The 12,019-nt window shown below is 28.7% G+C and overlaps 2 protein-coding genes across 3 annotated transcripts in view; one reads left to right on the forward strand and one right to left on the reverse strand.

Moving 5' to 3' along the window:
- The window catches only part of LOC139489325 (uncharacterized), a 26,994-nt gene extending 18,585 nt beyond the window's left edge, over positions 1-8,409 (reverse strand). The window contains exon 1 of the mRNA XM_071275632.1: positions 8,002-8,409. The gene's annotated coding sequence lies outside the window, so the exon portion shown is untranslated. The remainder of the gene's footprint in view (positions 1-8,001) is intronic.
- The window catches only part of LOC139489326 (uncharacterized), a 20,159-nt gene extending 8,997 nt beyond the window's left edge, over positions 1-11,162 (forward strand). The window contains exons 2-4 of one of the 2 annotated variants that reach the window (XM_071275633.1): positions 792-1,043; positions 6,487-6,671; positions 8,682-11,162. In XM_071275633.1, coding sequence (XP_071131734.1) covers positions 792-1,043; positions 6,487-6,671; positions 8,682-9,234 — 990 coding nt within the window. In that variant the 3' untranslated portion in view covers positions 9,235-11,162. The remainder of the gene's footprint in view (positions 1-791; positions 1,044-6,486; positions 6,672-8,681) is intronic. The other variant, XM_071275634.1, reaches the window with a different exon arrangement.
- Positions 11,163-12,019: the final 857 nt, after the last annotated feature.

The raw sequence follows: 12,019 nt of genomic DNA on the forward strand, positions 1-12,019 counted from the left end.
GTTACACTAAAGACTGGTGTCTGTGTAAATGGTGAGAAGTGAGGGTCTAGCATTGATATTAACCATTTATATCTAAAATTAATAAGTCATTTTGCAATAATATGTCATTATAAAAACAATCATTTGTTTTCAAGAAACCAGTCATGGTTACTTCTAGTACAAGTTATTTGTGTCTACTTATAAGTAAATTTTGTTAGATTCAAATTTCATTGTCGATAAAATTAAACATACATGTTGAATAATGACATCTGTAAACATATGGTAAAGGACAGACACTCATGTTTGATAAAAAAATCTCAAAGAAATTTAGATAGTTTGACTTTTTTTACTTGTATAAGTTAAAAAATTTAATGTCTATGGTACATACATGTAACTAAATTAGCCAATAAAATAATATATTAGAAAAATTAAATAAAATACACTTGTATCAAAGTTGTATGTATATTTTTAAAAGTACATGTATCTTACTAATAAATTCTTTAAATAAATAAAATAAAAGTAACTTGTACATGTATGTAGTACTCTTGACTGTGATATTTCTGTACATTTCCGCATCTTTGGCAAATAACAATTTCCTAGTTAATTATTATTGTTCTATTACAAAGGCAAAATACTCAAATAATTGCTATGACTGAGATAATAAAATAGTCTATCAAAAAGGATGTCTATGCTCAAGTCTTAATTTACTGAATCTTTTAAGAGTTCACTGAAATTATTATCATGTTTCAATATTTTATTATGCATACAAAAGTGATTTAATTTACATTGCAAATTTCTTATTTAATTTTCAGATGCTGAATCCTTCCTCTCAAGACATAACTATGGCCACACTACAGAACTTTAATACACAATCTGACAGAGGAGATCAGCCACCAAAATGTGATCTAAGATGCAAGTGCTGTGCTGTACAAATGGCTTTTGGACTAGTGTGTGCCTGTAATCTGACCAAAGAAAGTGTTGGTACACAGACTGATATTTTAGTTCTCAACATGACTACTGAAGACTACTTCAAACCAAAGACAACTGCCTTTAAGCTATTACAGGTAAGACAATTATGTATTTTATATTTTACTAGACCTTTAATTAAGAGTATCAGTTGAACATAATAAAAGTAATATTGCATTCTAGTATAGACATGATAGATGTAGTAATACTATCATACTTTGAAAAAATATAAAAAATTAAGGGTCTGTTCTAAAAAAAAAGTACTTTTATTTTCTAAACTAAATTCTAACCAATATTTTAAAAAAGGAAATTTGTATTAAAGACATTTATAATCAAAAGAATGTTGGATTAGATATTGTCAGATGTGATCTTAATATTATTTATTTCTATTAGAAAGTAAAACAAGTCTTATCATATCAGAAATATCCTCTCATACATTTAGAAGTGATATTTTCAAACTAATAAGTTATCAGTATGATTGATAATGGTCTATGCATTCGTTATAGAGAGTGTTCAATGAAAGAAAGTAACATACTATTATACTGTATTAGTCTGGTACTAATTTAACATGATCAAAACTACCATTCAGAAGCATACTACAATTTGTACATTGTATATCAACAGAAAGAACACATTTAAAGTTGAAAAGATGATGATCAGCCTGAATAAACCATAATCAGAAAATCTTAACATTCAGCAATCATAAATATATAAATTTATTATTGTTTTTCCCCCATTTTCTAGCATTTAAAAAAGTATAAATTAAGTTTTAAAGTTATCCAATAGGGGTCAAATTATGGATTAGCTTTAAACAATCAGTGGTAGTTCATATACATATTCAGGACAAGCCATGATAATGAGAAATTTATCAATTAGAATTGTTCTTATAGGGAAGGTGACTGTGACTGACATTGCCTAGCCTTCAACAATAATCAAATACTTCAATTTAGCATTAAGCCCCATTTATACAAATTAATATCTAAAAATGTTTTATTTGTTTATGTGTCGATATTTATTTAAATGACCTGCTAATTTTAAATACTTTTTGAATTGTAATTGAAGAAATTATAAGCTATTTAGGTAAAACAGGCAGTATTATGACCTTCAAATATATATATATTTTCAGTTCTGATACCATGCACTTAAAACTTTGAATCTTTAAATATTTTAAATCCATGAAATAAAACTGAATTGTACATGCTGTAACTAATACACAAGTTTGTCAATTCTGGGCCTTTTATAGCCGTCTATGCAATATGGGCTTTGCTCATTGTAGTAGACTGTACAGTGATTATTTAGTTAAGTGTCATTTGGTCTCTTGTGGAGAATTGTCACATTGGCAATAATGAATCATACCACATCTGCTTTTAAATATGAAAGGACTTAATTTTGATTCTTTACAAATATGTACAAAAGTGAAATTTGAAAAATCTTAAATAGAAAATTTATACTATAAATTTGGAAACATTATTGCAGAAAAAAAAGACGAAAAATATTGATAGGATATATGGAACTCATTTTCCTGATATTTGACACTTGTGGGGGTGACTGCAATTTAAATATGAAAAAACTTATATTATGATCAAGATGAAATAAATTGTATTTCTGTTTGTTTCATACACTGATACATTGTATGTCAATAATTCAAGATAATTAAATGTGAATTTTCATTTAGAAGAAAAATTGCCAAAGTTTTAACTCGTATATTCATATTTTTACAAGTTTTTAAGGATTATTATAATATATATAGCACAATGTTTTTTGTTTGAAAATGCATTTTGAGGGGAAGCGACTCTGAAAGAGTGCATTTTCTGAAGGAATCTACTTGTGTATCTTGCTGTTTGTATAATAGCCTTAACTGTGACCCTATTTATTCTTTAGATATTTTAAAAGCCTTTTCAAAGGTATCTCACTAATTGTTTAATTTTTTAACCATAAATTAACATCAAAATCTATTTAGTTTTGTCTCTGCAGTGTATATAATAATCAGTATAATTATATTCAAGTATGAGTTAAAAAAATTAAGTCTACTCACCATATTTGAAAGGAACTGCAACACCCATAGTTTAATACAAGAAACAAGATTATCAACATTTATGCACTGACAGGATTATGAGATATGGATTTCAATTAAATAATTGAACTTATATTTATATGGCATTGCTTATGTTTGTGTTTAAGACTTTCTGATTGGCCAATGAGTTTTTAAACATAGGTAAAAGTAAAATGATGCTGTTTCATGATTTGATAAAAAACATCAATCAAAGGATTAAAAAAATAATTACCTTTGATCAGGTTGATGAAGTAATAAAATTTATTTTGCAAAAAGTTTTAACTATAGGTAATACACGAAAGGTGTGAAAAAATTTAAAGATCTAATATATTGTGCAATAAAGATGTCAAGGTTGTGGATGTAAATTAAGATCAAAATGATAAGATTAAACTCTTACCTTCATCAATTGTACACTGATCATTTAAAGGTGTGAAAATTACAAACGAGTGAATTAAAATGTTATTAAAGTAAAATAAAATGAATTGGAAAAATTATGATGAAATTATGAAAAAATAATAAAGCCTTTCTTTTAATGCATATTACACTTCTGGGACTATCATTATTATTATACTGAGGATCACTATTTTAAATGCTTAAAACACTTAATGATAGGGTACTTTGATATTTTGTATTTAAGGAGAAATTTTTCTTAGTTTTAAATAAATCTGTTTATTCTTTACATGCCATTAAGGTTTCACTTAATTTTGAATTATAACTTAATGAATGATATTTGAAATAAAATTGTTTGGCCCATGAATTAATTTTATTTCTTGAAAACTTTAAACAATACTAAGTTTTTTTATAAAGATTATGGTTCAAATGGATAATGTTTGCCTACGGCATGAAGATATGAAACTACAAATGTATTGGGTCAGAGAAAATTAATACACCTGAAATTTTCTTTCCACATACAAAAAAAACCAACTTTTTTTCAGCTTAACCTTGTACGCTATTTGTAAAGTATTGAACTCGTTGATAAAAATTTACTCCTAGCTTTTGTTAATAATGAAGAATAGGAATACATTTCATTATGTTTATGAATAAATAGGTGTAATATACTGAGTAAGTTCCAGATACCTATTTAATCTTCTTATATTAATGATTAATATTTTTCAACAGGTTTTTTGGTAAAATTGTATGAGCATCTCCTAATAGTTAATTTGAAATAAAATTAAAAAGATTCAAAATAAGATTCAAAATTTATCAAGGAAACTCAAATGTTACTATGTGACTTTTAGGTAAGCAGGAAGAAGTCTAAGGACTTAAAGTCACAGAAAAAAATGAAAATAATTGCAGTGAACATATTTATTTCAAAATGCTTATGACAAAAATGATACAAGATTGTATAATTTAAATATATAAAAGCAAGATCTTTAAATATTGTCTTTTTATGACATATTCATTATTCAGTTTAGGAATTTGTTCTTAAGGAGGCTCATGCAACGGTACAAAAAAATCTGCAAAAATTGAAACATTTGTTTTTTTCATTAAACATTTCATTTATTACATCTAAAATTTATTGTTACTTTAAAACAGTTGTTTTGGCCCAAGATGACTTTTAAAATTTTTAGATAATTAAAAAAGCTCCCTCGTTGGTAAAAAATGCCATTATTTTGCATAGAAATTAAAATAACTTTTTTACCTCATTAGTGACCTATATTTTTTTCAAATGAACTGATCTTAAACTTAATATTGTAAGATTTAAACCATTTCTGTAGTTTGATTCTTTTTTTGTTTCAATTTTACCCTTTTTTTCTCCTATTAGTTCAACAGAAAAGTACTGTAAATTCAGAAATTATTGCATGTGTATGATTGCGATTTTGTCATTTTAAACTTAAATGTGATTTTGATTTTTACGATTTTGAGAAAAGTCATGCTTTATTCAGTTAAAATATTACAAAAAGTGAGTTTTAATTATTGCGTTTACAACTCTGTCGCATTAATCGCAATAATAAAAACCTCACAATAATTTCTGAATTTAAAGTACCTAAAAAAATGCATGCTGCTTTCAAAGGTAGATTGTGAGCTGAAATAAACAGTGACCCCATATTTTTATTTATTTATTTCCATTAAGAACAGGATAATTTATTTATAGAAAAATAGTGAAATCCTTTGTTTGAAAAAAAATAATTATTTAGACTTGCAAGCCCCCTTAATAGAAAAAAAGAAGGTGTGGTATGATTGCCAATGAGACAACTCTCAAAAAGACCAAATGACACAGAAATTAACATCTACAGTTCACTGTATGGCCTTCAACAATGGGCAAAGCCCACACACATAGTCCGCTATAAAAGGCCCAGACATATTTCTTGGTTTTCGACCCCCCTGGGAGCAAAAAAATAGCTGGATCTGCACCTGAATAGAGAGGGGAAAGGTACCAAAGGGATATCCAAACTCATATATCAAAAATAAACTGACAGCACAATGACTATATATATAACTGTAAACAGAAATAGGGGTCAGGTCAGTGAACCATAAAATTGGAGTAAAAACTTTCATACGTCATAATTACTCATTAGATTTAAATCTCATATTATACAAAACTGTTGTCTGCTCTATGGTTAGGTTGTTGTCGCTTCGACACATTCCCCATTTTCTTTCTCAATTTTAAAACTGATATAAGAGTTGAAGTAATAATTCATAGAAAGTCTCATGAAGTTTTTTGAATTTATTGCAAGAAAATGATAAGATTGTCGCATATTTTTAATATTCCAACATCACTTCTGACAATTTATCACTTATGGTCACATCTAAAAAAAAAAAAAAAAAAATTGGATACAAACACTGAAAATTGCAAGATGAACCTGGGCATGTAATTATGGCCTTAAATGGACCTTTAAGGGCAAAATGGATAATTCTTGTTGTTTTAAAATAAATGTCAATTTTAATGTCCATGATCTGCTATTTCTATGTTCTCTATTTTCCATGTTCCTAGATCTTTCTGTCAGTAAAGATTGTTGCATCTTTTCTTGTTAAAGTTTCCGGTCAAGGTAGATTTCAATGACGTTTAAGTCACAGCTACTTTAAACTTTTAGGACATATAAAAAAGAAGATGTGGTATGATTGCCAATGAGACAACTATCCACAAAAGACCAAAATGATACAAACATTAACAAATATAGGTAAATGTATGGCCTTCAGCAATGAGCAAAGTCCATACCGCTTAGTCAGCTATAAAAAGCCCGGATGAGACAATGTAAAACAATTCAAACAAGAAAACTAACGGCCTTATTTATGTAAAAAAATGAACGAAAAATAAATATGTAACACATTAACAAACCACAACCACTGAATTACAGGCTCCTGATCCTTATTAGTTGTAAGTCAAATTAGTGTTCTGACCAAATTTCATGGTTTATTGGACATTGAAAATATAGTGTGTCACACTAAGTGAATGTCAGTACATCAGAACTGTACTGTAGAACTTATTCCTTAATTTCTTTCTGTAATATTATCATTCATTTTATCATATTTATTCATCATTGTAGAACCAGATAACCAGTGTCCTCCATACAACCAAACTGAGCAGCACATCTGACAAAACTTTTGAGGACAGTGTTTCAGAAGTTATCAACTTCATTAATGATCTACCAGATACACCTAGAACCAGAGAAAAAGTTAGAACAAGGTTCAGAAAAAGAATGTACAACCAAAAGGGATATGAAAAAACCAAGTGAGTATAATTTTGTTTTAAGAAGTGTATGCATAATTCATGCTCCTGCCACCAGGTCAAAAGGGTGTTGTTTACCTTTGTCCTTAAGAATGTCAGTACATGTTTGTCTGTAATATGTTTAAAAAATAATGGGGCGTAGCATACAACATTCTTGAGTTATATAAAATAGAAGATGTGGTATGATTGCCAATGAGACAACTATCCACAAAAGACCAAAATGACAGAAACATTAACAACTATAGGTCATAGTACAGCTTTAACAATGAGCAAAGCCCATACCGCATAGTCAGCTATAAAAGGCCCGATAAGACAATGTAAAACAATTCAAACAAGAAGACTAACCGCCTTAGTTATGTAAAAAAATGAATGAAAAACAAATATGTAACACACAAACAAACGACAACCACTGAATTACAGGCTCCTGACTTGGGACAAGCACATACATGTTCTTTAAGGAGGCTCGAGGGTGTAAGATTTTCAGAAAAAAATTAAACATATATTTTTTATTACAAATTTTATTAATTATCCTTAGTAATTGTTACTTTATCATATGGTACAAAAATCATTCCAAAAAATCTTTCTGTGTTGGCCCCAGGTGACATTTAAAATGTAAATATCATTGAAAAAGCTCTAAATTATCTCCCTTTGATGCAAAAATGCCATTTTTTGGCATTAAAATTGAAATATTTTTTTTAAATCATAGGTGAACTATATTTTTATTGTTTTTTTTTCGAATGACTGTTCATAAATTAAATAATTGTATAAGTTTAATTGATTTCTGTAATTTTTTTTTTCTATTTTGATATTACTGTTTCTCTTATTATAAGTTTGACAGAAAAAAAGGACATTTACCAAAAATGTATGCTTTTTTTTGAAGATTGTGAGCCGAAATGAATGGTGACCAAATTTTTTTATTTATCTATTAAGAATAAGATAAAGTTCATTTATAAATAGAAAAATATAGCGAAATCCTATATCATATAAATAAAAATGTTTTAGACCCAAGAGCCCCCTTAATCAGGTTATATATAAGCCAGGCTACATTGCAAGTTATAAGAAGACCAAGAGTAACACCTGTTTAACAATCCAATAAATGGTCTGAATAAATTTTAAAATTGAAAACAAATGACATGTATATAAATCACAGAATTGCATGCTCTCGATTACTTTAGACAAGTGAATAAGTGACATAGTTTACTCAGGGAGTTGATATGAAAATGTTAATAAAATTAACAGTTGTTGATAGATATATCTTCAGTGAACCTTTGCCACTTCTGTTCTATATAAACAATTAAAGAAACAGGAAACAAATACTGGCAAATAAACTTACCTTACAGAATGAGATGATGATACCAGTTTCTTTTTACTTCTTAGAGGTCTTCTGAGATTTCTTGTTCAGTTGTTACATTCCATGTTTCCGGTACTGGCTTTCATGCAAACCGTGAATTAAAGGTGTACGCAATATATATGAGATATAGAAGTAAAAAAATCTTTCACTTAATCAAATTAAGAATTCTGTTTATGAAATGTCAGTTCCTGATCCTAATAATAGAATGAAGAAGTCTGGAAGACTTGTGAACTTGCTTATTATTCCCAAATTTCTATAAAATTAAATGGTTTTATTATGAAAAATTAAAAAAGACCCTTTCACCCTCTGATGTTAATATTTCCCCATTGTGGCTAACATTGGACACCAACTAAAAAATGGAGATAATTGAATCTTTTATGCAATATGATAACAGTTATTATTATTGTTATTTTAAACACCTTTGTTGTTGTTAACAATTCAATATTTTAAATTATATACTAGTGAAAGATGTGTGTTATAATGCAGCATATTCTGAAATATTGATGCATTAGTCATAACAGCTAAAACAAATAATAACATTTCAGTTGACGAGTTAACTATATAAAAAACAAATTACTTATAAAAAGAAAATCTGTATAAATATTTACAAACTTAGGTTTATAGAAGTACAGAGATACTAATTATTTATTTTTTTATTTCAGAGAGTTAGCCATAGCAACTGGCGGTAGTGTTAGAAAATTGCAGTGGAAGAAAGCCAGAGAGGCAGTAATACCACCAAAACAAGCCAGGGCATCCTTCAAACAAAGGAATATTTCAATTGTGAGTTCCGCAACTACATCACCCATATCTTCTCCTGCTGTGTCTCCGGTATCTACTCCATCAAATTCTCCACAAACTTCACCCACTCAACCTCCAATGATTTCTCCTGCTTTGTCAGTCTCTTCTCATACCCCAGAACAGCTTCCACAAACAAACAGTTTAGGAGTTCATTTTAAAGTAGGAGACAATGTCTGCATTGCAAGTGGCGGCAAGACTTATGACTTTGCAACTGTGGAAAAGATATGGACCTCAAGAGTCGACATTACCTACCTAAAAAAAGCTGGGCCTAAGCTTTCAACATGGAAGTTGGGTAGTGGTAAACTTTACAAAGACAGTATTCATAAGAACAGTGTCTTTCATTGCTTGGGCAAAGTAGATCTAGTAGAGGGTCAGCTAATGCAGACAATAAAGAAAAAACTAAATAGTCTTTTTTAGTAGACAATTTTGTAAAAACATGTAAAGTTTGACTTTTGAAATATGTTATCTTATTGTCATTGAAATTTTATTTTCAGATTTTATCAAAATTTACTAGTAATTTAAGGGCCCTTTATGAACCGAGGCTTCGTGTTGAAGGCTTTTCATTGACTAATAATTGTTTACTTTTTTAAATTGTTATTTGGATGGAGAGTTGTCTCATTGACACTCACACCACATCTTCCTATATCTATAAGTTAACAGTTTTGATTATAGGTTAAGCTAGCTGATTGTTTTTTTGTATATATTTATGTAAATATTTCAGGTTTCAATTAAGATATATAATATAAAATACTCATTGAATAAAAATATATTTAATTCATTTAAGACTGTTCTCTCCTCTTCTATCTTAAAAAACTTGCCAGTAATTGGGAATCCTATAGCTTTGTTTTAAGTTTATCCATGAACTACCATTTAAAAATTTTGCACACTAACTCCGACTTTTTTCCCTTAAATGTATCACGTAGAGTTAAAAATGTCATGTTTACAAAACTATAGAAATTTTTGTTATATTTTCATGGGTTTTGAAAGAAAAAATGTGCCAATGTTAAGTGTAGGAAAGTTGAACACAATATTTATTTTCTGCCAAATTTTCAATACATGTATTTATCTTGAAAAAACGCACACAGACCAATTATTTGTTTTCTGCTTTTTCAGTCCCTTTATTTATATTAAATCAATTTGTAATAGTATTGTAAAAAGCTGGTTATTTTTACACTGAGTAGAAAATACCCTTTAACATGTTAAATTAAGGAGATAAGAAACACAAAAAATACTTTGTTTATTGTTGAACTTAGTTGTCTTGTATTTTTATTGTTAACAGGCAAATATGTTTTGAATGTTGAATTGTCACTTTACTGTTTGTCATCTTGCAGGAAAAAATTAAATTTCTTTTTGTCGAGACTTTGGGTTTTCCCTGTGTTATTGTTATACTGTGGATTCATTATTATTCGTTGGATACCAATTTTCGTGGCTTTCGTGGATACAGGTGAACCACGAAATTAAATGTTCAACGAATAACAAATTTTCTATAGGCTTATATGCAGACTTCGGCAAAACCACGAAATTTAATATCCACGAACATGCAAGTTTTCGTAATCCACGAAAATTGGTGCCCACGAAAATAAATGAATCCACAGTAGTATTTATAAGTTCAAAAATGGTTAGTGAGAGAAGTTGTATAATAGGTTCTTGTTTTGGGAAAAAGATATATATAGGTAAAATATGCAAAGACGTACTTTGGCGGTTCAAAAGGTGGGGTTCAGTTATGTTATATTATTTTTTCACAGAATGTATGATTTACAATATCAAATATGACTTCAGTCCATTTAAATAATGTATTGGACATTTTGTAATTTGTTTTGTTTGAATATTGTTGTTATAATATATATGTTTATTTATAATGTTATTAACATGATTAAAATTGCTAGCTAGAAAAGAGAAATGTTATTGCTAGCAACTAAACCTATACCTAGAGTTTTGTTTTATTTATTATACGAAGGATTAACAAATGCAGAAAAAATGTTTATATAGATTTACATATTACTATCTACACTTACACTTCCAAAGAAAAAATAATCTGCTTTAATTCATTAAGGGGAATAACTCTAACTTAACAATTGGAAAACTAGTTTGACCTAGTGTTAAGTACATTCAAGACAGATTTTAGCATGTCAAGAATATATCAAGAAAAATTAAGACACAATTCAAAATGTTAAGAATGTGTCGAGACATAATGAGGAAAAAAAAGAATGTCGAGAATCCGTCGAGACATAATGAGAAAAAAAAAGAATATCGAGAATCCGTCGAGACATAATGAGGAAAAAAAAGAATGTCGAGAATCTGTCGAGAAATTTTAAGACAGTATTCAAATGTCGAGAATTTGTCAAGAATTTTTTAGAAATTATTCAGAATGTCGAGAATATGTCGAGTAAATTTCATACTTATTTAATACAAGTCAGAATTTGTCAAGAACAATTAAGACATAATTCATTCTTTTTGAGATTGTCGAGTAAAAGTTCATGCAAATCGAGACAAAAACTGGTCTTTTCAGACTTTTGGACTTTTGTAGTGCACTACAAAATTCCAAAAGTCTGAAAAGACCAGTTTTTGTCTCGATTTGCATAAACTTTTACTCGACATTCTCGTTTTGTATGAAATTTTTGTAAAAATTCTCGACAAAGTCTTAATTTGTCTGAAATATGTATTTATATTCTCGACATTGTTCTCGACTATCTGTATTGTTTCTTGATTTTTCTCAACACTTTTTCGACAGTCTAAAATGTGTCTTGATTTGTCTTGACCTATTCTCGACTGTCTTGAATTTGTCTCGATAAGTCTTGACATATTCTCGACATTCTTAATGATGTCTGAATATGTCTCGACACATTCTCGACATTCTTAATGATGTCTGAATATGTCTCGACACATTCTCGACATTCTTAATGATGTCTGAATATGTCTCGACACATTCTCGACATTCTTAATGATGTATGAATATGTCTCGACACATTCTCGACATTCTTAATGATGTATGAATATGTCTCGACACAATCTCGACATTCCTAATGATGTCTTAATATGTCTAGACACATTCTCAACTATAAATTTCATCTGAATTGTGTATCGACGCAGTCTTACAGTCATAAACACTTTTTTGAGCTGATTTGTTTTCATTTCTATTATGGCTTAACTAGACTCAAAGAATTAGAATACAATATCACAATGCAAATTATAAAAACAACAA

Source organism: Mytilus edulis, chromosome 9 (assembly GCF_963676685.1).
Source record: "Mytilus edulis chromosome 9, xbMytEdul2.2, whole genome shotgun sequence".
Taxonomy (NCBI): Eukaryota; Metazoa; Mollusca; class Bivalvia; order Mytilida; family Mytilidae; genus Mytilus; species Mytilus edulis.